At 36.2% G+C, this 24,416-nt stretch overlaps 1 protein-coding gene across 1 annotated transcript in view; it reads left to right on the top strand.

Annotated features, from left to right (window-relative positions):
- Positions 1 to 24,416, top strand: part of SNTG2 (syntrophin gamma 2) — a gene marked incomplete at its 5' end in the record, with an annotated part of 308,679 nt that overhangs the window by 273,915 nt on the left and 10,348 nt on the right. The window contains 4 exons of the mRNA XM_081997695.1: positions 71 to 142; positions 4,608 to 4,817; positions 20,474 to 20,566; positions 24,207 to 24,317. Coding sequence (XP_081853821.1) covers positions 71 to 142; positions 4,608 to 4,817; positions 20,474 to 20,566; positions 24,207 to 24,317 — 486 coding nt within the window. The remainder of the gene's footprint in view (positions 1 to 70; positions 143 to 4,607; positions 4,818 to 20,473; positions 20,567 to 24,206; positions 24,318 to 24,416) is intronic.

The raw sequence follows: 24,416 nt of genomic DNA, 5'->3' as shown, positions 1-24,416 counted from the left end.
TTAATTTTTTTCAGCTGTACATGATTTTAGAGTAAAAATGTGTTGTTAATATTTTTTTTTGATATTATAGGTAAGCACACTAGACTGGGTACGAGCTGAAAAAATCTATAACCTCTGTGAGGTTCTATTTAAAATTCACAAGGTAGGTTTCCTAACAATTACAATGATATTATTTAGTAAAGAAAGCTTGCCTTTTCCTGTTAATGATAAGCTCAAGTTAATCTTAACTAGGAGTAGCTACCCATCAAATAGTTTATCTGTTAGAAAAAACTATTTGTAATGGCCAGTGCATTAGCAATGCAATTATAAAAGAATATGAAAAATACGTTAAGCTCCAAGTGAGCAAGTTACTAACATGCTTCCATAGTGAACAAATTTTTCAGTATTAGAGCTGGTCATATGAAGTACAGGTGAGACACACACTTAAGCATAATGAAGCTGGATATTGCTTTTTTCTTAGTGGCTCAGATTTTTGAGTGAATGTGATAAAGAATGCTTTTGCTGTAATTCCTGGTCTATATAAAGATACTTTAATTTCAGTAATTAGAAGTAAAAAAATATGTCTTTTGTAGAGCGTGTGTAATTTGCAAATATTATAACAGATTTACTTTACAAAGGGCAACACGGTACATTTGTGTACCATGGAATTCCTCTTTTTTTCCCACCACCTAGAGACCATGTCTTTTTTTCTGTTTAGCTTGTCCCAAGCAAGAATTCTGGGCAAAACCTTAGCAGTCTGTTTAAATTGTCTTACAGAAGATATTTTCTGATATGTTGCATCAGATAGATTAATTTAGTTTTCTACCAACTAATCAAAAACTGCATTGCAGGTGAGGTAAGGCTAGGAGAGAGCCTGCTTGCCTAAGAGAGTAGAAATGAACATATTATTTGGGGGGCAGGGGGAGGAACCAACAGAGAGATCTGTCTTTTCAGATAAAATTCTGTTTCACTGAAAAATCACAAATCAGCTTTATTTGTCACCAACTGCTGTCCTCCTCTCTGCTGTTCCTCCTTTGACCATGTACTAATGTTGTGGAGAAGGAAGGTTGTTGCTCTGTTACCTGTACAGATCTTGACTTAACATTGCACCAAAGGAGAACTGCCTACAGGTTTTTTTGTTTGGGCGGGGGGGGGGGTTGTGGTTTTTGTTTGTTTGTTTTTCTGATTCAACACAGTTATTCAGGACAATTTACAGAAAGAGAAGTGAAAAGAAGAAAAAACAAATTATAGATCTGACAATAGCACTCAATTCCCTTTTACTGCCCTGTTCAGCATTGAGGGGAGTTCTCTGTAGCACTAAATGACCAAATTCTTCAAAGAATGGGGTGGAGGGGAATTTCCATGTCCTGCCTGCTCAAACTACTTGTCCCAAACTGACTTTCAACAACATAGGCATGTCCCTACACCAATTCTATTGACTGTGATTTTAAAAAAAAAAAAAAAAAAAATTGAAAACATGATGATGTTACAACCAGCAGTGCCCATAGCATACAGAACTTGACAGAAATCTAGAAAAAATAGCTCTCAAACATGAGCTGGCGTCTGCATTTTACAGAGATGTCAGTTCCACTAAGTGGCTGCTAAAAGAGCTTCTGTCTGCTGATGCTGTCAGTTTTGCAGCCCATCACTGCCTGTTTTTTCTCTGTTGTAAGCCTGCTCTCACTGGGCAGGATAGGAAGGTTCCCTTCTCTGGCAAAAGTGGGGAGAGGGAAGGGTCTTGGGCAGTACTATGCCAGGAAAATAGCAATCCTGGAGCTCGGGACTGGAGCTCAGCTCCGGAGCACAGGCTGCGGGAGCACAGCCATATTTTTGTGGTCATAGCATTATTTTAATGTGACTGTGTCTCCAGCTGGGTACGCATGGGCAGCTTCAGGTCCTTCCCATCACTGAGACAGCAGCAAAGAACAGAGGCTCTGTCCCAGATCATTTGTTCTGAATCCATAATAGTTTTTAAAATTTACTTTTTCCTGATAAATAAGGTAGGCAGTAATGAAATATATACTAATTATGCCTTTTTAAAATATTTTGCTGTGGTTTGGGTTTTGTTTTTTTCTCCTTGAAATGTTTCTACTGATTTGAAACTCAGTCCTTTCTTGAACATTCTAGTAATTTCAAGGACAACCCATCCTTAAAGCAAATTCTGTGATACTTTTTCATTAAGAAAAAGAAGTGTGAAATAAACTACCCAAGATTCAACTCTTTAATGTTCTTGATATTTAAATAAATTAATGCTTAATTGCTAGTCTTCATGAATACATTAGCTAAAGTGCAAAAGCTCAAATTCAACACTTTAACCTCTTTTCTGTTGATTCTTTGGTATAAATGACAATGAGGCAAACTGAGCAAATCCAAAAAGACAGAAAAAACCTCAAGAGATTAAGGTTTCTACATTGCAGACTGGAAGATGGAGTTCATGTTGTAAAAACTGCCATTTGGAGGGGGTGTTCTTAAGGATTTTCAAAGCTGGTTGGAACTGGTGCAAAGCTGTGGTAGAGAGTACTATTTTATCTTCTCACGAAATACGGTTTTTAAGGTGAGGTACACTTGTTACTCACCTAATTGTAAGCTTCTAATCGATCTTTATTATGACACAAGAGTTAAACATGGAAAATAAGAATCCAGTATGGAAATGGCATTTTAAAACAAAATATTTACTATCTTTTAGATTCATGTGTGTGTATACATACGTACATATAAATACACACCTGCATACACAAAAATGCATATGCAAATATGTGAATTAAAATTCATCTATATATCACATACTTGCATATTCATGGCCATTTAGTAGTAACAATGAGATGAGTGAAAATGTGATCTCTTTTATCTCATGTTTTTCTTCCTGTGCCTTGCCTCATATTCCATATTTACAGGAACTGTTACTGGAAAAAAAATTATTTTTCAGGGGCGAGAATATTAGATGCATTTTTAAAAGCCACCTGTCTTAAAACATTTTATTTTCTTGAGTATTGAGTATTGAGTCTTGAAGCAGATGTGTGTGTAATACCTGTCGCTCCATGGCTCATGAACACCAGATGATACGCAGGTATTTTGTTCAGCTTCCTTTTCACCAGTCCAAAAGAGTGTTGTGAAATAATTTTGGACTTCCTCAAGACTGTTCTCTCCTTCGATAGCTTCAGGGCCATTTTTGACAACAAAGTGCTATGTACCCTGGTGGCATTACGTGCTGCTTCTGAGGTGCCCCACAACACATCCATAGATTAGCAGACTAGGCTTGAGTTAAATTATATAAGGTTACATTTGCCAGCTTTATGTTACTCAGTAATTCACCAGCACAAGCGAAATTTTCAGTTCCCGTCTGAGTATTTTGATCCTGTTTGTGAATATGAGAGCAGTACACAGAGGAGGCTGTGCTAGCAGAGTGTTTTTTTGCTCTGCTTTTCATTACTAAGAAGTGGACTTTCACTGCTGCCCTGTGAGGGCAGTGTGTGTGCATCTAGAACAGGAGGCACCCAAGACCCTGAACATTTAAGCATTAATTTTACATGTATCAGAATATTTTACGTTACATTTGGATGCTCAAATTCCAGTTGTTTGTTTTCATGTGCATGGAGCTTCAACTATAGCCTCAACAGGCCGTGATAGACTATTAGAGGTTCTAGGAAAATAAATTCTAAATCTTTATAAGGCTTATCCTGACTACAAGATTCTAGGACTTGGGTACGACTGCAAAGCTGCATTCTGGTCTTTTCAAAGCCACCTAAGTCTGGTCAAACATGACTGCTTTTACCTCAGATCTGTTTGACTAGATTCAAGTCTCCTAAACCTAACCTTGAGTGTTAGAGAAAGAAAATTCTGTTTGTGGGTGACTTTAGAATATAAGAAATAACATTCTGAATTTGGAAATTCAGTCAGTGAAAGTACTCAGAAGTATAAGCAGTAGCTTTTTTATTTAGTTTTCTTTTTCCATATATTTATGCAATCAATGAAGTCTTGAAATATTAAGGAAGTTTCCTGTAAGAATTTGTTTTAATTTACAAAACATCCTGTTATAGGGATATTTTTCATTATGAAAGACTAATGCGAAGTTTCTCCTCTTCATCTTCAAGGTGATAGCTTCACTTCACTCCCCTTGTAGTTGCAGAGCAACACTGGCAGCTATTAGAGAACATTTGAAAGCTCACATCATTTCCAGAATTAGACCTTGGGTGCTTGATAAATTACTGCAGTCCTTGGTGTTTAGCATATTGGAAACCAATTAAAATGGAGTAATTATATTCTCCTGTAAAGCTGGTACACAGCTCTTGAATTGTATTCAAACAATTCAGGTGTTTCCTTCCTTTTCACTGTGAACGATATATTGTTACAAACTCCTTTTAAATTATGTATGTATTGCTTAGGTAACTTTGACAGCATTTTGGAACTGCAGAAGTAGCCTGCATTACATGATACAGGGTAAAGTGAATAAGAAGCAAAGAGAGAAGTTGTCTTTGAAATTATTACTTAATTTTCAGAACATTTCTTCAAGGTAATTATTAAAATAATGACATACCATATCCAAGTACCCATCACTTACAGAAGACAATGTTGCTTTAACTGTTTGTCTTTGCTAGATGAAGAATCACATACTGAAACATGTCTTTCAGCTCTGGCTTGCTGATGATTGCTGGCTACAAGCAAACTTATATTTAGGTATTCATCAGGACTTTGATCTTGAAGAACAGAGGCCATATTGTTTCAGTGTTATGGTTGGACATGGCAAGAGTCATTATTTCAATGTAGAGCTGGGCAGCGAGTTGGCAGTGTGGGAGAAATCATTTCAAAGAGCGATTTTCTTGGAAGTTCAAAGAACAGGGGTAAGTAATGAATAATTTAAATCCTGGAGCCATTTCATCAGTAAAATAAGTATAGCAAATATTTAAATAATTTTTATGTTTAATAATTACATCAGATTGATGTGCTCCATTACTAAGGACCTAAGTACATTCTAATACACTGAAAGCTTCATTATTACATCAATATTTGTATGTCAATGACTATGTAATAATAGTCTGTGAGCATATTATGACAGTTTAAAAATTAGAAGTAGTAATGTGTAAGTTAACCTTGATTATAACAAACTGGAAATTAAGATATTTTACCACTGGAAAACAATTTCTGTGGACATTATTTATTCCACCTTGAACATTTCCTTCCAGAAAGCTTATTGTCCACTCACATAAGATAAAGATGTTATGTTTTACATAATGGTTCTGTTTCCAAAGAAGAAATATTTTGGTCTTACATTGTTAATTGTATTTTGGGATTATCCTTGTTAACAGTGAAAGACTTTGAAGACTCAAAAGTGAGAAGAATGTTTGTGATAGTCTTAAATTCTCAAAATTAAACAGCAGATTATCACTTTCTACTGGCTAGTAAAATTGTCTCACGTCAACTGTTTTCTCAGATCTGAGAGTGCACTTCCCATTAGGTGGTTTTAAATTTAAGATAGAAGATAAACTGATTTTGATTCAGGTTGCAACTTAAATTGCCTCTATACGGTTACATAAACAAGTTATTTGCTGAACATCTAGATTCATACTCCCAAATGAACTGGACCAATGGTATAGGAATGTGTGGATTAAGAGTATAGACCTTCTCCAATTAACAAGTTATTTACACAGTTTAGCACAAATGCAAGTTTGATCTGCTATGTTTGGGTTTTCAGGGAGCACCTAAAGATGTTTACAATAGCGAGAGCGCAGCATTGCATTAGCACAGCTTGCAGGGAGCAGGAGTCCTAGCACAGGTGTTAAATCTTTTCTTCTAAATTTCCAAATCTCTGGGATTTTAACAAGGTTTGCAGGTGCTTGCTTAGAACCCTTCTAATTGTCTCTTTGGACTGATGGGATAACAGAAAAGATTATGTAATGGTGATGCTGTTGCTTCTGCACCTCAAGAAGGAATGCAGTTCTTCAGAAAAAAAATTGATTCTTCATGAAAAATTGTACACCACTATGACAGTAGGATGCAAAGTGCTGCAGTGACTTTCCAACAGTGAAAAATCTTTTGACTCCACAATTTTCTTTCTTCCTTCAAAACATAAATGCTGCTTTGAATGCCCTTCTTTTCAGAAGGGAATCAAGAGCAGCATGAATGAGGTGTAACTTAACATTACATAGATTATTTCAAGACATAGGACAAGAACTAGCATGTCAGGATCCAGAAAATTGAAGGTTGTCACCAGCATTTTAGATTGTCCATAAAAATTATTTCTGTTGGAGGAGGACCATAACTGCAGTTGGAAATCCATTTTTATTCATAAATGATGGGGCAAGATTCATGGCAGGTGTTGGATTGCACTGTGCCATTTCAGCCATTCTTATTTTCTTTTTCTTTTTTTTTTTAAGTTTTTTTATAGTGTACACAATCTTCAAAAATAAGAGGCTATCACGTTTTCCAGATCTCTACTAATTCTTTGACCCCTCACAGTAGTCAGTACTATGGAATTTTATTCCATGTTTTTTCAACATTGTCTTTTTTAAGTTACTTTCTCAGCAGTCTTCCTTCCCAAACTATTCTTTACAAAGGAAATTACCTTGACTCATCTGAGTCTTTGATATGACTGTTAAATCAATACAGAAACATCTCAATGGGATGATTTGTATCTTTGGGGTCTTCAGTCTTTTTCAACAGGAGGATAGAGAAGGATATTGCAATAGTATTTGGTAGTGGACAAAGGAAAGAGTGACAGTAATACATTTCACTCTCAGCTGTAAACTTTGTACTTGTTACTGATGGCAGAAGACAGAGAAGAGAAATCTGCTTCACAAGATGGAAGAGCTCTCAGGAGACTGAAAAAAACATGCAGGAGGAAAGTCATCTGCTGCAGTGTCTCTAAAATACCTGCAGTAGCTGTATAGTGAGGAGACATGGTTACATACTCTCCTCATTTATCTAGCAACTTTTAAACAAGAAAGAAAGTTTTCCTTTTGTGCTTCCAGCTGTGATGCAGATGCTGCAAGCTCTTTTGAATCCTCATGTAGCTGAATAACCTAGTTTCATGAAACCATTTACTTTGCTTGGATGAAAAAAGTTGTTTATTATGAGTTACTGCAAAAATTAAATAGGTCAGAAGTTGTACTCCACTCAACCATAACAGAGTAATCAAGAAGGTTTGCTGCATGATTATTTTCTGTGCTTCAGGGTAAGTATTTCTAGCGAACTTCTTTCCATTTTTTTCTATAACTCAATGACTGATTTTGACAGACAAATAAATAAATAAAGAAAATATAGACAATAAATAAAAATATAATATGTATTTGTTGAGGACAGGGACATGAATGTATTGTGCTAAGAGAAATGTTAGCAGTAAAACTCATGTTCCTGGAATGATACAAATTCCTTCTGTGAGGAATATACATCAAAAATAACAACAACAAAAAATTTCATGAATGTTGCAATAATATTTCACTTAACTCCATGTCATATGAACATTACTGGAAATCCAAAAACAGTTTATGTATGATGGAATTATCGCAAGTTTTCCCTCTTAATATTTCAGTTAACATGTCTGCTACTGTGAATGTTTTATTTTTTTGTATGGATTTTTAACATGTACTTGTTTTCCTAAGAGTTAACAGCAAACCATTCACTATAGTGAGATTCTTGATGCTGTACATGTAAGCCAGACTAGCTCATTGTGGCTCAGAATTGCTTGCTGATTATGTCTGTTCCAGGATAAAAGCATAAATAATTACTGGGAATAATTGTGCATGCAGACGTGGAGCTTTGTTTCTCCAGAATTCCCATTTCAATTTTCTTTCCACAAATATTGTGCTGCTAAAACACCATGATTAAAATTCCTAAAAAAAAAAAAAAAAAAAACAAAAAAACAGTAGTTGAAACAAATGCAGTTAATTAATTCCTTTTCTGTTTTGTAAGAAACAATGAATTCCTTTTCAATATTGGTCAGTCCAGCCAATCTCTGTTTTTATCTGTGAGCATAAGCAGTGTTCCACACCTATGAAAGATGACAGACGTGAGAGTAACATACCTTACAGTATCCTTAGTTCACCATCCTGTGTCAGACTATAACATTTCTGTCTATACACTCTCTGTTCTTCAGGATGATCTCTATGAAATGCCTGAGAAGTCTACAACCATGCTATTGATGACTAAAACATAAAAAACAAATAATCACGTAATTTAGAAGTGGTTTACATGGTGTCCTTTTCTCGGCTTTGTATCTCTTTCCTTTTTTGCTTGAGGCGCTCTCTCTGATTAAGTGTCTAGTCCTGATAGCCTCTCTTAATCTTTTTAATTTCCTTGTAATATCTTGTCATAGATTTTACCAGTTCATCAGTTTTAATTAATTTCTAACTCATTCATAATATTCTCGTCTGAGAAAGATGCGGTTGCTGTCCATGAAACATACATTGTTTATTGTACAAGTCTGTTGAGAATCCATATTGTTGACAGGTTCTAGTTTTCACCTCTTGTTTTTCTAGTAAAGATTTATGGTTTTAAAGTTTTCATCATAAGACTTATCCATGTAATTCTTCCCTCTCATCCCTCCTTTGCAGCTCAGGAAATAACCTATGCAATCTCCTCATTCCTACAACCGCTTGCTCTTTGTTCTGGACTGTTACTTAATTTTACACACATATTTCTGTTAAAAATGCTCTGAAAGGTTGAATAGAACTAATTGAAAACATACAGAATGGAAAGGTTGCTTCTAACTGATTTCAATAGCCTTTCCAGGACAAGCAGTATTTTCTCATAATTTCCCTTTAAAAGTGTTCAGTTCAGTTGACTATATTGTATAAAATATCAACATAGTAGTGACTGTATGCATACATACTACTTCCTAATCTCTCATAAGCAATAACCGGTTTGTAACATGAAAAGTGTATTTCATGTTATAAATTAAAGACATTTATTGCAGCCTTCCAGTACTTCAAGTGGCTTATAAGAAAGATGGGGACAGATTTTTATCAGGGTCTGCAGTGATAGGACAAGAGGTCCTGGTTTTTAACCACAAGAGGGTAGATTTAGGCTAGATCTAAGGAAGAAATTTTTCACCATGAGGGTGGTGAAACACTGGCCCAGGTTGCCCAGAGAGGTGGTAGATATCCCATCCCTGGAAACATTCCAGGTCAGGTTGGACGGGGCTCTGAGCAACCTGGTCTAGTTGCAGATGTCCCTGCTCGTTGGAGGGGGGTTAGACTAGACGACCTTTAAAGGTCCCTTCCAATCCAAACTATTCTATGAGTTTATGAGTCTATGAATGTTAACAGTGGTGTGCGCTGGTCAGTGGTGTGTATTCCTTGCATTCCCTCTGTATGGTGGCCAAGCTGCAAGAAAGTGTGGAATTAACCCTATCTGAAACTATTTTTTAGTGTGAAAGTTAGAAGTCCAATTAGAGATTTTGGATTTAAAGAAAAATCAAGAAAAGTCTTTGTGATGTTTGGGTCCAGGCAGCCTAAAGAATTGTAGTTCCTGGGTCTGCTTCCTGAAATGTTACACAAAAGGTGTTTTCTAGTAATTCTCCAGTGTCATTTTGAATTGATCTTACTACAACTCAAGTTAGATGTAATCAGAATAGATCTTAGAGACTGTGTCCCTACTGGGACTTCAGCATGTTTCTTGGAAAGAAACATCTTTCCACTCAACTTTCTATCACAGTTAACTTAAGTCTTCTGACTACCTGATTTCTGAGATGCTCAGAAGACTTTGGATGTCTCAGTAACTGAGACTTTGTCAAAACAAATGCACTCATTGTTCCTAGGCATCTTTGGGAATTAGGTGGTGCTTGAGAAATGGTAGTCTAAGTCACCCTCTGAGACTGAGCAAAAGAAGTCCACCTAAATAAACAAAATCTAACAGAAATTAGGTAGTCTGAATAAGAAGTAATTGTCATTTCTAGCTTATGAATCCCTTAATTCTTCATGGTAAACTGAGAGGATGAGTAAAACAGGATTGGTTGATCACACTGTAAATCTTGTGAGCTCTAAATAATATATTTAAATGTAAAAAAGTTAAATACAGTTGGCAGTGCTATCTTAATTTTATATTCTGTGATGATGACAAAGCATGTATGAAACAGAATTGTATATAGGAATTCCTTTAAGAATGGAAACACCACTATATGCCAATTTCAGAACTAATTTCTGAAACAAACAAATAACCAAAGTGAATATTCTCCTTAAATTCAGGTGAGATATTAAATAGCAGTTAGATTAGGTTAGATTTATAGGGTCATTAAAAGATACTTATCAGTTTGTTACCAGAAGCACTCAGTTTAATTACACAATTAAGTTTTAGATTGTTTTCTTTATGTACAGAAAGATTATTACAATTTCAATTTAAATGGTCATCTTTAGAAATGCTATTAGATTCTAATTCATTTTCACAAAAAAACACCATTCTCCAACCCAAAGAAAGATGCTGAGAACTATGTAGATTAATTCTAAATACATTCGTAAAAATTATTAATAATTCAACAATTCAGGTAACAGGTGAGAATCAAACAATGCGCCTATTATAGTTTTTTTAAAAGCAAGAAAAATTCCAATTGAATAAAATCTTGTTTATATATCCTGTATTTTAAACATGATTAATAGAAAAAGTTTATCTTCCTGAAGCTACACCAATGTTTCTAAAAATAGTAATATATTCTTAAAATTACAAATTATTCATATTTAAAGGGTAAATCCAAATACATTTTTATATATATATTTATGTTTATTTATAAATCCAAAGGTTTAGATAACAACTATGTGGTGTGAGTTTAATTTTGTTGTTATTTTCCAGAGGATCTTACAGACTTGAATAAGGATGAAACTATTAAGTTACTCTCATAGAATTTCAAATTTATATAGTAATATTACCTTAGAATTCAGAACTGAATGTTGTACTCAGATATATGTCTTGTTGATATTTTTAATTAAAATCCTTTTCAACTTCAAAATTCCAGAATGTATAGAACACCAGAAAATAAAAATTCTTTATTATATAATAACAAACTGTACCAAAAAAAACGAAGTCAGTGCCTTTGCTGAAGTAAACCAGCAGCATTCCACTAAGATGAATGGTGCCAGTCTGATTACTATGATTGCTACTGAGAATGTGCCTCGGGTGTGTGAAAATATCCTTGGGATAATCTATAGGTAGGAAACTGTTAAATATTCAAGCGACTGAATTCAATCTTGCTTTTCTTTATGGAAAAATGAGTTGCTACGAAACCACGAAGCTGTTGCTCAGGCACAGAGAGGAGGAAGCACAATCTCTTCCTGACATAAGTGAAGGCTAAAGAGAGCACTTTCAAATTTCACTGCTAGAGGATGACCACTGCTAAGCTACTGGCCTTTGATTTTGTCCTCCTACCTCCATTTCTCTCACCGCCTTTTCCCACAATCAAGTCTGCCTGTTCAGCAGAGAAGGGAGCAAGTCTTCTCTCTTTGGTTGGATTTACATTAGCTATAGGTTCTTGTTACAGAGAGAATGCCATGGCCACAAGTAGGCATCCATAACTGCATTATCTTGCCAAGTAATAGCTGAACCTACAAGGGTTTAGGAGACCATTGGTTGACCTATCAGTCTTCCTACAGGAACACAATTCCCTGCAGAGGAACATTTCCTTCAGGCCACAAGCACATGTAGCCCCAGTCTCTCTGTGACAGTGGTTTAATGTTTAATGCCAGTCATGCTGAAGTTTTCTGAAAAGGCAGCCTGTCCAATGAGTGCTCTACTGACAAAACCATTTTTGCAGTTTGCTGCTCTAATGCCACAAGCATTACAAATTACAAATATATTAGATCAGATAGATATTTATTTCAGTTAAACAGCTGTTGTGTGGCAGTAATTTTACTTATGAGTGTGGCTCAGATTGTAATAGATGACTTAAAGGCAAAAGTTTCAAGCTTAGCAGTATCCTGAGAAAGCCAGCATTTGAAACACGAACGTATTAAGCATAGGTCTTATTCTCTAAAGTACTAAGCTAACACTGCTTCTACTGAAATCAATAGAAGCCTTCTTTGAAGTTTAGTGAAAGTATAATGAGACATTATTTGAGTCCTTTGAAAAATCCTACTTTTATTATCAGTGTGTCTCTTGCACACATATATGCTGAACCACAGATAGAAGTCTTTAAAAAATAGGTATAATGTCTTCTTGAAGTCATCAGATAACAGCACCACCTTTTACAAGAGAATGTACTTTTTTATACTAATAACCATTATTGTAGTTATATATGGCACCTTATCCAGTCAAGTATGTAAAAAAAAGTCATTTTAGGGCGTTAGATGCAATTCCTTCCATTGCAGGAACTGCAAGCCTTAAAGGAATGTACAAGATTTTTAATCAGATATTTTGTTTCAGCCAAGTGGTTTTAACTGTATCTACCAATAACTGTCACAGTTCTGTAAACTTTTAATTGTGACATGATGAATTCCTTAAAGGTATGGCCAAATGAGTGGATCTGCCACATTTTTTAAGTGAAGATGGTATTCATTTATGCACGCTCGCAGAAACTATTTCAGTGATCCTTTTGCACAGTTATCTGGAACAGGAATATGTCTGAGCTTCAAAAGTGTTCTGGATAAAATTTCTGAAAACTCTCATCCTTTTGATGAATGTCAGATTTCATTGTCATTTCATTTTCTCATAAGTATTGTGGGTTCGGAGTGAGAATGCTTTCAATGTACTTTATAAATGTCTTCTGAAAATTTTGCTTTTAAAAAAATAGTGATGTGTAATATAAAATATTTTTTCCTAAAATAACAATCAGAATTTTAAATATGAGAAAGCCAAAGTATGTGCAGTCTTAACTTCAACTGTTTTGGAATTTCAAAGAGTTTAAAAAACATTTCTGTTTAGCACAAGTAATTCTATGTGAAAAGACTGTTGAAGAAGATTTTGCAGGCTGTCTTCAGAATTAAGGGGTTTAATTTTGTATGCCTCCTAGTACACTCTCTGTATGTGGGCTGAGATATATTTCTCAGTACAACCATAACAACTCTGGTTGCTCTTATCATCATCTCCACATCCTACTCAGAGTTTTTTTATGCTGAAAGTGGAATTTTCAAAAAAGCCCATTCTTGACCTAGCTGGTCCCACACTAAGGCTTTTACCAAAGTCTATGTTTTGATATATACATTGGATGCATTAAGAAACCTTACTCCTGTCACTACTGTATGATATAATAGCTTGTATAAAGCTGCTGTATAAAGTCTTAATGTAAGAATCTGTGTTCCAAATTGTCTGCTATTGGTATAATTTTTTTTTCCTTACCCACACTCTATTTTAAATGCTGTTGTGCATTATTTTACTTCTAATGTATAATAAAAAAGCACATCATTTAAGTCCTTCTCTGTTTCGAGCATTTAAGTTTCTCTGACAAGTCCTACAAACTTCCTCCCATTTTTTCAGGGATGCCCACACTGACAGAAAGACTGAAAAAATTATTAAATGTGATATGAGGTGGGATTTGGTTTCAGAAAGAAGAAGAGACAAATATCAGTGACATTTGGATGACATTAAAATTTTATCTGTTCAAATTGGCCACCCTGGTCTCTTCTGTTATTATGAATGAAATGTTGGCCAGTAATTGATTTCTAGGGAAAATTCTTACAGTTACATTCAATTCTTATGTTGACCTCCAGTTTAATAGAGAATGACAAACACATATACATTTAGCCCATTAGAATTCCACTCTCCTCCTCTGTATACAATTTACCTTCTTAAGTCTTTATGAGAATATTGACTTTGTTGAAAAGACAACTCGTTTAGTAGGGACAAGTGCACAGTTTGGGGTATATCTAGTTGTTCTGTCTGAGATTTTTAGTCACTTAATTTTGATCGGAATATGTATAAGTTGTAATTTTCTTTTTACATTAGATAACAATAAACAAATCTTAAATTGATCAAAAGAGCTTTGCCATTGACTTTAACAGATTTTGGGGTCATCACTAAATTAAGCATGCTAGATTCATGCACTGTTGCTCTTGCCTTGTATCTATATTCATTGGTAGTTTTCTTTAAAAAAGGAAAAAGACCAGAAACAGATGATGATGTCTGTTTTATAATATATGAAGTAGGTACTGTTTTTACTGAACAAATAAAACTGTGTCTTCATCAGTTGTGTTATTTTACATGTAAAAGGGATGACTTGTCTTGGAAAGCAAAATTCCAAAAATATATTAACTAGATAAATAAAACAATGTTAATTTGATTTTAATGCAAATGCAACCTTGTTGTATTTTTGTAGAGTCAAAACTCTATTAAAATTTCAGCCTTTAGTGTATTGACGACATATTATTTCCACACAGAGAATTACCACATATTTTAACTTAAAGTGAATCAAGGAATAATATGAATACAATGTGCAATATGTATACTGTATGCATGTAGAATCATAGAATCATAGAATAGTTTGGGCTGAAGGGACTTTTAAAGGTCATCTAGTCCAACCCCTCTGCAGTGAGCAGGGACATCTTCAACTAGACTACATTACTCAAAGCCTCATCCAAGCTGACCTTGAATGTTTCCAAGGATGGGGCATCCACCACCTCTCTGGGTGTCATGGTTTAACCCCAGCCAGCAACTAAGCCCCACGCAGCTGCTTGCTCACTCACCCATGGTGGGACGGGGGAGAGAATCAGAAGAGTAAAAGTGAGGAAACTCATGGGTTGAGATAAAGACGGTTTAATAAGCAAAGCAAAAACTGTGCACGCAAGCAAAGCAAAACAAGGAATCCATTCACCACTCCCCATGGGCAGGCAGGTGTTCAGCCATCTCCAGGGAAGCAGGGTTACATCATGCGTAACGGTTTATTGGAAAGACAGACACCATCACTCCCAACGTGCCTCCACCCTTTCCTTCTTCTTAATCCCAGCTTTATACACTGAGCATGATGTCATATGCTATGCAATATCTCTTCGGCCAGCATGGATCAGCTGTCCTGGCTGTGTCCTCTCCCAGCTTCCTGTGCACCCCCAGTCTTCCTGCTAGCAGGCCAACAGGAGAAGCTGGACTGTCCTTGACTACTTAGCAACAACTCAAAACATCAGCATGTTACCAACATTTTCTCATCCCAAATCCAAAACATAGCCTCACGCTAGCTTCTGTGAAGAAAATTAACTCTATCTTGGCTGAAACTAGGACACCAGCCAACCTGTTCCTGTGCCTCACTACCCTCATTGTGCAAAATTTCTTCCTTAGGTCTAGTGTAAATCTACCCTCTTAATTTAAAACCATTACCCCTTGTCCTATCGCTTCAGGTCCTACCAGAAAGTCTGTCCCCATCTTTCTTATAAGCCCCCTTGAAGTACTGGAGGGCTGCAATAAAATCCCCCTGGAGCCTTCTCTTCTCCAGGCTGAACAACCCCAACTCTCTCAGCCTGTCCTCTCAGGAGAGGTGTTCCATCCCTCTGATCATTGTTGTGGCCCTCCTCTGGACCCGCTCCAACAGGTCCATGTCTTTCCTGTGCTGAAGGCTCCACAGCTGGATGCAGGACTCCAGGTGGGATGTCAGCAGAGCAGAATAGAGGGGCAGAATCCCCTCCCTCAACCTGCTGGCCACGGTGCTTTGGATGCAACCCAGGACACGGTTGGCCTTCTGGGCTACGAGCACACTTTGCTGGCTCCTGTCCAGCTTTTCGTCTACCAGTACCCCCAAGTCTTTCTCGGCAGGGCTGCTCTCAATCCCTTTATCCCCCAGCCTGGACTGATACTGGGGGTTGCCCTGAGGCATGTGTAGGACCTTGCACTTGGCCTTGTTGAACCTCATGAGGTTCACATAGACCCATGCCTTGGGCTTGTCCAGGTCCCTCTGAATGGCATCCCATCCCTCAGGCATCTCAATGGCATGACTCAGCTTGGTGTCATGTGCAAAGTTGCTGAGGGTGCACTTGATCCTACTGTCTGTCACTGATGATGTCATTAATCAGTACTGGTCTCACTACAGACCCCTGAGGGACATCACTCATCACTGATCTGGGCATTGAGCCATTGACCACTACCCTTTGGATGCCACCATCCAACCAGTTCCTCATCCACCCAACATTCCACCCATCAAGTCCATTCACTCAAGAGTTATGGAAGGAGAGACTGCCAGTGAAGACTGAGGCAAAGAACTTATTGAGTACCTCGGCCTTCTTCTCATCCATTGTTACCAGTTTGCCAGTCTTGGCCTCTTCTCCCAGGTGACTAGCTATAGGACAAGAGGAAATGACCTCAAGTTGCAACAGGGGAAGTTTAGATTAGATATTAGGAAAAATTCTTTACTGAGAGAGTGGTCAAGCATTGGAACAGGCTGCCCAGGGAGATGGTGGAGTCACCATCACTGGAAGTGTTCAAAAAACGTGTGGACATGGTACTTTGGGACATGGTTTAGTGGGCACGGTGGTGTTGGGTTGATGGTTGGACTTGATGATCTTAAAGGTCTTTTCCAACCTTAATGATTCTGTGATTCTGTGATTCTTGCTCCCTGTTGGGGGGTACGCTTTCTTTGAGCTTCCTTTTCCACCTGACATACCTGTGGAATCCCTTCTTAGTACCTTTTGCATCCCTTGCCAAGTTCAGCTCCAACCGCACCTTGGCATTCCTGACATCACATACACAACTGGGCACTGTCCCTGTACTCATCACAGGATACCTGTCCCTGCTTTCACTGCCTGTGCATTTCCTTCCTGTGCTTTTGTTTGCCCTGCAGGTCTCCACTCAGCCATGCTGGTCTCTTACCTTCCTTTCCTGACTTCTTACACCTGGGGATCAAGAGCTCTTGCGCTCTCTGGAAAGCATCCTTAAAGATGTGCCAGCTCTGTTCTGCTCCCTTGTTCCTGAGGGCAGTTTCCAGGGGTCCTATTGACTAACTCCCTGAGGAGCTGGAATTTTGCTTTCCTAAAATTCGGGGTCCTGATTTAACTCTTCACCTGCCCCATATACCTCAAGACTGCGAACTCCACCAGTGCATGATCACTGCAGCCCAGGCTGCCTCCAATCTTGATGTCACCAATTAGCTCACTTGCATTGGTGACCAACAGGTGTAGTATGGCTTCTCCTCTGGTAGGGTTGTGCATTACCTGGCTTAAGAAGTTATCCTCCATGCACTCCAGAAGTCTCCTGGATTGCCTACAGCTTGCCGTGCTACTTTCCCGGTAGATGTTGGGGTGGTTGAAGTCCTCCAGCAGGACAAGAGCCTGCAAGCACAATGCCTCCTGTAGCTGGACTGAGAAGGATTCATCAATAGGCTCCCAATCAGGTGGCCTGTAGTAGACACCAACCACAAGGTTCCCTTTCTTGCCTAGATCTCTGATTCTTACCCCTAAGCTTTCAGACTGCCCATGCCTATTCTTCAGAGACAACTCTTCACACTCTATCCATTTCTTGATGTAGAGGGCAACCTCTTCACCGCTCCTTCCTCATCTCTGCCTTCTGTGCAGCCAGTAGCCATCGATAGCCACACTTCAGTCATGGGCTTCGCCCCACCAAGTTTCAGTGATGGCAACTAGTGTAGTTTTGTAATATGTGTAGTCACTGTAACTGTTAAGCCCTCTCAAGGTCTGGGAGGACAGATACTAGCGTCAAAGATAGACCAATGCCATGCTTCTCAATAGGAACAAGAGGTCTAAGAGATTGCTTCTATGAAGGAGTCATACACACTGTTCTTCCCCTGTTTTGACAGTGTAATTATCAACTTAATGATCTTTTCAGGAGTTAAATGTATGTGCATTGAGATACTGATACCTGAACAAATACACAGATAGGAGTTTTGTAATTGTCTTTTATTACCAATAATTATTCCACAGATCATTTCACCATTGCTTGGAAAACATTACATAATTGATCTAGGATGTATACTACAATTTTCTGAGCTGTTGCAGTTGAGGCATGAGGCCTTCCTTTTAACAGCTAAATTCTTAATACTTTGACTGAAGAATCTCATCAGGTTTAAACTCCCAGTCTACATCCCCATTTTGTTCAGAATCACCAATGTTAGAAGTGGAAAAACTTTTACATCTTGCCTGGAGCAGTGCAAGCCAAAGATGGTCACTATATCACATTTGCTAACATTTTGAATTTTCATAAGTGTATGAGCTATGTAAATTAATGTGGCTATTAAGGTATAGCTGTATGATGGGAAAATATATTAATGCATATCCTAAGGATGATAACCTTGTAGATTCTCATCTACCTCTACTTACAATCCCCAAGAGTATTGTGATAAGCTAGTATTAGACCTAAGCCCAGGAAGATCTAATGTCCAATCAGTAAGGAAGATTCTTTAAATAACCTATTCTTTTCCTCTCTGTTGCTTAAACTGATTTCTTAAGCTGGCTAATATGCAGTGCTATTTTCTTTTCTGCAAAATTCACTAAAAGACAGATAAGTCTACATTTCTTATGTTAAACTTCCATGTAAACAATTGTTGTAGATAATCAGGGGTGATCACACAACTGCAAGTGTACAGGAAGCTTATTCCAAAGGCAAGAATGAAAAGGGATAGTGCTCTGTACTAGTGTTAATGAGTGGAGATGGGGGGCCTTACCGCAGAGCTGTCTGAGAACCTGTTCAAAGTCATTGAGCAAATGCCATAGGAAGGCTTTTAACTTTATATGGCAAAAGCCAAACTAATTCTGTTGTAAAAAAAAGCTATTAGTGTTTTGTGAGTATAAACAAGTATTTATAATGTTTACCATAGTGAAAATACAGCATATTCTGTTTGTTTTTAGTATTTGTCTGCAAATAATTTCCAAATGAGTTCCATTACTTGCAAATATTGAATATTTGTAAAATAGTCCAGGGTAATTATTTGTGAATAGTTCATTTTAGTATTCACCATTTGTGGCTGAGCAATTAGATGCTTACCCATTGGGGGAATCTAATTTAATATGTTTTAAAAATTGCTTTGCTGTGTCAGAGCTCAGCTAGTATAACCTTTTTAATTGGAAAATAATGGAGAATAAGTTATGACTGGTGCTTAATGCCATCTTACAATTACTGAATAAAATTTAGGCATATTTAAATGTCGTTCTAATTGAATATCAATCACTGAAATCTTTTTAAATGCCAAAGACTATGATCTTTGAACACCAATGAGCAAAATAATTTATTCAGAAATAATATATGTCTCTGTCATTGTTGAACTGATTATAATACTAATCCATACTAATAATTTAATTTTATTCCATTCCAAACCCTTTCAAAATCTTTTATAAAACGTCATATCTGTAACTCAGAAATTCTTACTTTAGTATAACTGTAAATATTTTTATTAGTAGTGGAATGAGGAAACCTTTACAATTACTAAATACAGAAGTTTTAGATTATATTACAAATCTTGAAAAGGACAATTTTTAACTTATGCAAGTTTATTAATGCTTTCAGTCTCCTGTAGGCCATTCTTGTGTTAAAACCAGTTTTTGGCATTTAAAGAAACTATCCAGATAGATACAAAAATTTCATGAAAACAAATGTCTGAGCATGAGGCAACATTGTGGTTTATGAAATATCAAAGAGAGCAAAGTAATGTTCCCTTAGAGTAAAAACAAAATTGAAGATTTCATAAAGCACAAAGATATCATTTTTAAAATGGCTGGTAGGGTGAGGTGAGGAAAGGCTGGAAACAGGATCTGGTCTCTACTCATGCTGAAGGCAATGGGCTTTTTGCCATTAACTGTGAATGGCTAATTTCATCAAGCTATTTCATATTACATCATCAGCAGAAGTTTTTTCATGTGCCTTCAAAATCCGTCATGTATCAAATTAGCTAGCGTTAAACACACACATAAAGAAAAATGTTAATTGACTTTCTACTGTAAAGCTTAATCACAATTTTAAACAGAACTTCTGGGTTTTGTTAATAAAATAGAATTTTTCTTTCTAACTTTAAAGGTGATCAAAGAATTGGTGTATATATGGCACTGCCTAGCAAGTATCAGTGCTAACTAATGAGTGATAGTTATTAGTTCTTATTATTAAATTACATTAACTAACATTAATTAACATAGTGCTGCACTGGTATGCCACCCAAGTTTACAAATGAAAAAATGTTGCAAATTAAAGACGACTGTCTACAAAGTTTAAATCAGACAGAGAAGGTCAAGTAGGCAGATAGCTTTTTCATAAGTAGATTGCAATCACTAAACATTTAGGCACTGTTACCTGAACATTTGCTGGAATTATGTCAGAAGTCATTAGTAGGTCACGTCTAAGCGGTTTTCTAAAAGCTTTGAAATCATCACGTTTGGCTTTGTTTGTTGTGTTGTATTTTGTAAGGGATCGTTTCCAAGTATATGGTATTTATTTTCTGGAAGAGTGACTCAAAATATAGAAGACCTCCAGTTGTTGTCTAGCTGACAGGTCTGATATTGACCTTCATTCAGAAGTTTTTGACAATTTTAAAATGTAATAATATAAAGCGGTACCAGTGTTGCAAGCTGAGTGTCTTCCCACACAAAAAAAGCATAAAATATTATTTTTATAGGATAAATTATGATTATTCTCTCAAAAATAATGCTTTTTTTTCCAGTCTAAAACATATATGTGCAGTTGGCAAGGGGATACCCTGTGTTTCACAGTCGACTTTGCTCTGGGATTTACTTGTTTTGACAGCAAAACAAAGGTAAGAGGAAAAGAGAAGAGAAAATATAACTCTGTTTTGTTTTATTATTACTGAGATTACCATGAACCATAATTTTTTAATGTTGATCAGTAATGGTAATTTTTTATGTTGATGTTGAGTATTTCTTCATCACACGTACTGTGTTTTTTATATATACAGCACTACTGAAATGTAGTCAGTTCGGGAAGGGGACAATTATACTTGTGCCTTAGCATGTAAAGATAAATTTTGGAGAAAGATATAAAAAAAGTAATTTTCTTTTCATGTAATAAAAGCAATGAAAGGTTACATTTAGCAAAGGACTTGATTTCTTAGTAATGAAGAAATGTCAACATTTTTAAAAGATCACCAGTCATGAAAAAGATTGTCACCTGATTCTATTTGTTTCGAAGCTATGGATATAAAATAAGATAATTACTCTTCCAACATAAGAAATTCAGGCCATGTCTAAAATAAACAGAACAAGGGCAAATGCATTTCAAAGTCATAAACTGTAACATTAAATTCGCTTATCTTGCAAAACAGAGTGGCTATTTATAAAGTGCCTACAGGGGATGGTTTATGATACATGCCAACTTCCAAGACTTGTCTATAAATCTACTATTTTACATATAACTTAAAGTGATACTTTAATGTAAATTATTCTAAATGGATTTATATATTTGTTTGCCAGTAGAAGTAAGCATACATTCAAAGAATATTTCTGCCTTAATAGAGCTGTACAGTAGAAGCTCTGTCCTCTGAAATGAGGACTTCAACTCCAAGCTGGAAGGATTTTTTTAACATATATTAAAGAAATGCAGTCAGCCATTCTGAGTTAAGAGGAAACATACTGCATTTTGAAATATTGATACAGGATCTAGTTTTTGTGTGTTGATATTTTGGGGGTTTGGGGACAAAATGCACAAATCTTTGTGAAGAGAAGTGATAATCAAGATCATTGATATGAAAATTAAGACTAATTGCATTAAGTGTGCTATCCTATGAGATGGCATAAAATTTCAGGAAATACATTTGCATACTTTTCTCTGCCTCAGGTGATAAATGCATTCTGAAATAGCCACAAATTAACTGTAGAAAGTAATCTCATTAGTTTAGAATATATAAAATTATAAAAAACTATATAAAACCTTTTAAATTATTAAAGATTGATTGGGTGTATTCCCACCTTTAAAATTATAAACTTCTCTACGGATACTGCTTTTTATGAGATCAGAACATGAGCCATAATCAAAATCCTGTTCCTACTGCATTCAGTAAAACCAAGATATTACCTATAGAAAGGACAGGACTTTAAGCCACAGTGCCTACCTTCAATATTGATGATGAGGAGGATTTAGATCAACCTTTGTTGCTTACCTAAGGAGGAATACAGAATAACATCAGATAGATTGATAATGTTGTTAAACTGTAAAAATTCTGGAGAGCTCAAGACATTTATTGTTCATCTGTGTGAAAGATAGCAATGTCCTCTGCATCCTCAAGCCTGAGTAAGGCAGTAATGGGTGGCTTCCACAGTTCATCTTGCTTCCCATAATTGTCAGCTGGAGTTGACTGTGTTGCCTAACACTCATATTTTTCAGAATATTTCCTACCAACACTAAATCGATTGTTGAAGTGGTCAAGCAATTAACAGTTCATTAGGGACACAGCAATTTTGCAGAAAAAACTATTTTTACTTTGAGATAATGAATTTCAAATTAAAGTCACCTGTTTATGCAAAGAATGGTCTTACACAGACAGCAGGTCTTCATACAGGCTTATTAAAATAAAGGCCAGTCCCACATCTGCCCTATGAGTCAAATTTTGGGCAACCAGCTCATGTACTCATTAAAAAGTGTTCTTTATTACAGTTTGAAAAATAATTTAAAAGGGCCTTCTTGTTGCAAATGACCAAAAAAAAGGGGCAAAACCTTTTGCTTAGGAATTTAAGCGTCTTTTAGAAAGTTCTTCTCTAGAACAGGTTTTGGGGATTCTTAAACTTATTTGAAAGATTTACTACATTTCCTACACGTTCTATTCCAGAGTCATCATGGGCTTAACTCATTCAGCTTTTACCATTTTGGGCCCATCTCAGACAACTCTTGTGGCCTGCAGCTGCTTCATATCTGATCGTAGAGATTTTTTTAACTAGTTGGCTTGGCTGGTTCATCTTCCCTATCCTGTGCCTCCAGCCGCTCATCCAACATAAGGGGATCCCAATGTGTGCATTTTCTTCTGCCTTCCAGAGCCATCTATTTCTTCTCTTTTCCACTCAGTGGCAATTGTTGAGGGAGATGATGAATCCAGCAATGCCTATTATTGCTAAACTGTTCCTAAGTTCTTGTTTCATCTCCACCCTAGCAGTTATATTATATAGTGAACATTCATCTATCCTACTTAGATCCAAACTCTTTTAAGCTTTGAATACTTTTCAGGTGGTCTAATTAGGCCCTCTGGACCCAGTTAAAATCTGTTCATGAATGTAAAGTTTAAGCACCATCACAATGCTTTTTTCATCATCTGTTACATTTGTCTAGAAAGTCAATAAAGTTTATGTCCACAGGGAACTAGGAAATGCAATCAGGCTCTTTATGCCTTCTGTAAAGAGCTTTTTATTTATAGGACACTGCCTTTCAAACTATGAGTAGGGTTCTGAAGACCACTGGTAGCACTGGTCTACATCAAAAAAATATTTTGCAATGAGGTATATTGGAAAATGTAACATAGCAAACTTTTTTCTGTGTGTGCTTTTGAAATAACCGTCAAAGTATTTATATTGTTTCCTCAGCGGTGTCCAGGGACTGAATCACATTTCAACATGTGCATGGAATTTTCATTAAGATTATAAGCATTAAGGAAACATCAGCAGGAAGTCCAGATGCAATTTGTTACCTTGTGTTTTTTTAAACTTCTACTTTTCAGGTGATCAATAGAAAACATTCAAATAAACACAGAAAATTACATTGGTTTAAAAAATAATTTCCCAATATTTATTTTTTAAAAGTATCTCCATAACTATTAAAACATATCTGTCAATCTAGGATTTGCCAACAGTAGTAAGATGCCATACATAAATCTGTAGGAGACCAAGAAGCTTAGAATTCTTATATATTTTACAACTATGTATTTAATGTAGAACATATTTTGTCATTTGCAAGACTACATTCAATAACATTTTTGCATTTCTATAGCTTATTTTTCTGAGGATTTCAAACCACATTACACATATAAGTAAATTCAGCTTTGCAACATCTGTGTAAGAAATTATTACCTACATTATGCAGATGAGCCAGCTGAAATATGAAAGATCAAGATATGGCGTGGAATTGTGTTCATAGTGAAACTGATACAAATATCCTCATGGATATTTCTAGAATTAAGCTTTTTCAATGGATTTTGATATTATCTAGGAAACTGAAATATTTAAATTTCAGAGAGTTTCTAAATAATACTTTGATTAATGAATATTAATATTACATCTTTTGCTTTCACATGTTATACAGAGCTGTTAATTTTATTTGTTCTGCAGCCAGCCTGTTATCATGCGCTATGTTTACTGCCCTAATGCTTTATCTTAATACATAAACATTGATCATCAATCTATAGTTCTAGGTAAGAGTGTATAACAGAGTCCATAATCAACTTTCTTTCTCTTTAGAATGTGCTATGGAGGTTTAAATTCTCTCAGCTCAAAGGCTCTTCAGATGATGGGAAAACAAGAGTAAAGCTGCTTTTTCAGAATGTAGACACCAAACAAATTGAGACAAAGGTAAGCAACATCCTTTTTCTCAGTTTTGTAAAAAATGAAATGGAATTACTATTGAGGCACCAAAAAATCCATTTACTACTGCACATGCATATAGTGAAC

Source organism: Phaethon aethereus, assembly GCF_964289735.1.
Source record: "Phaethon aethereus genome assembly, chromosome: 3".
Lineage (NCBI taxonomy): Eukaryota > Metazoa > Chordata > Aves > Phaethontiformes > Phaethontidae > Phaethon > Phaethon aethereus.
The sequence above is the reverse complement of the archived record's forward strand: the minus strand, read 5'-3'. Positions and strand labels throughout refer to the sequence as shown.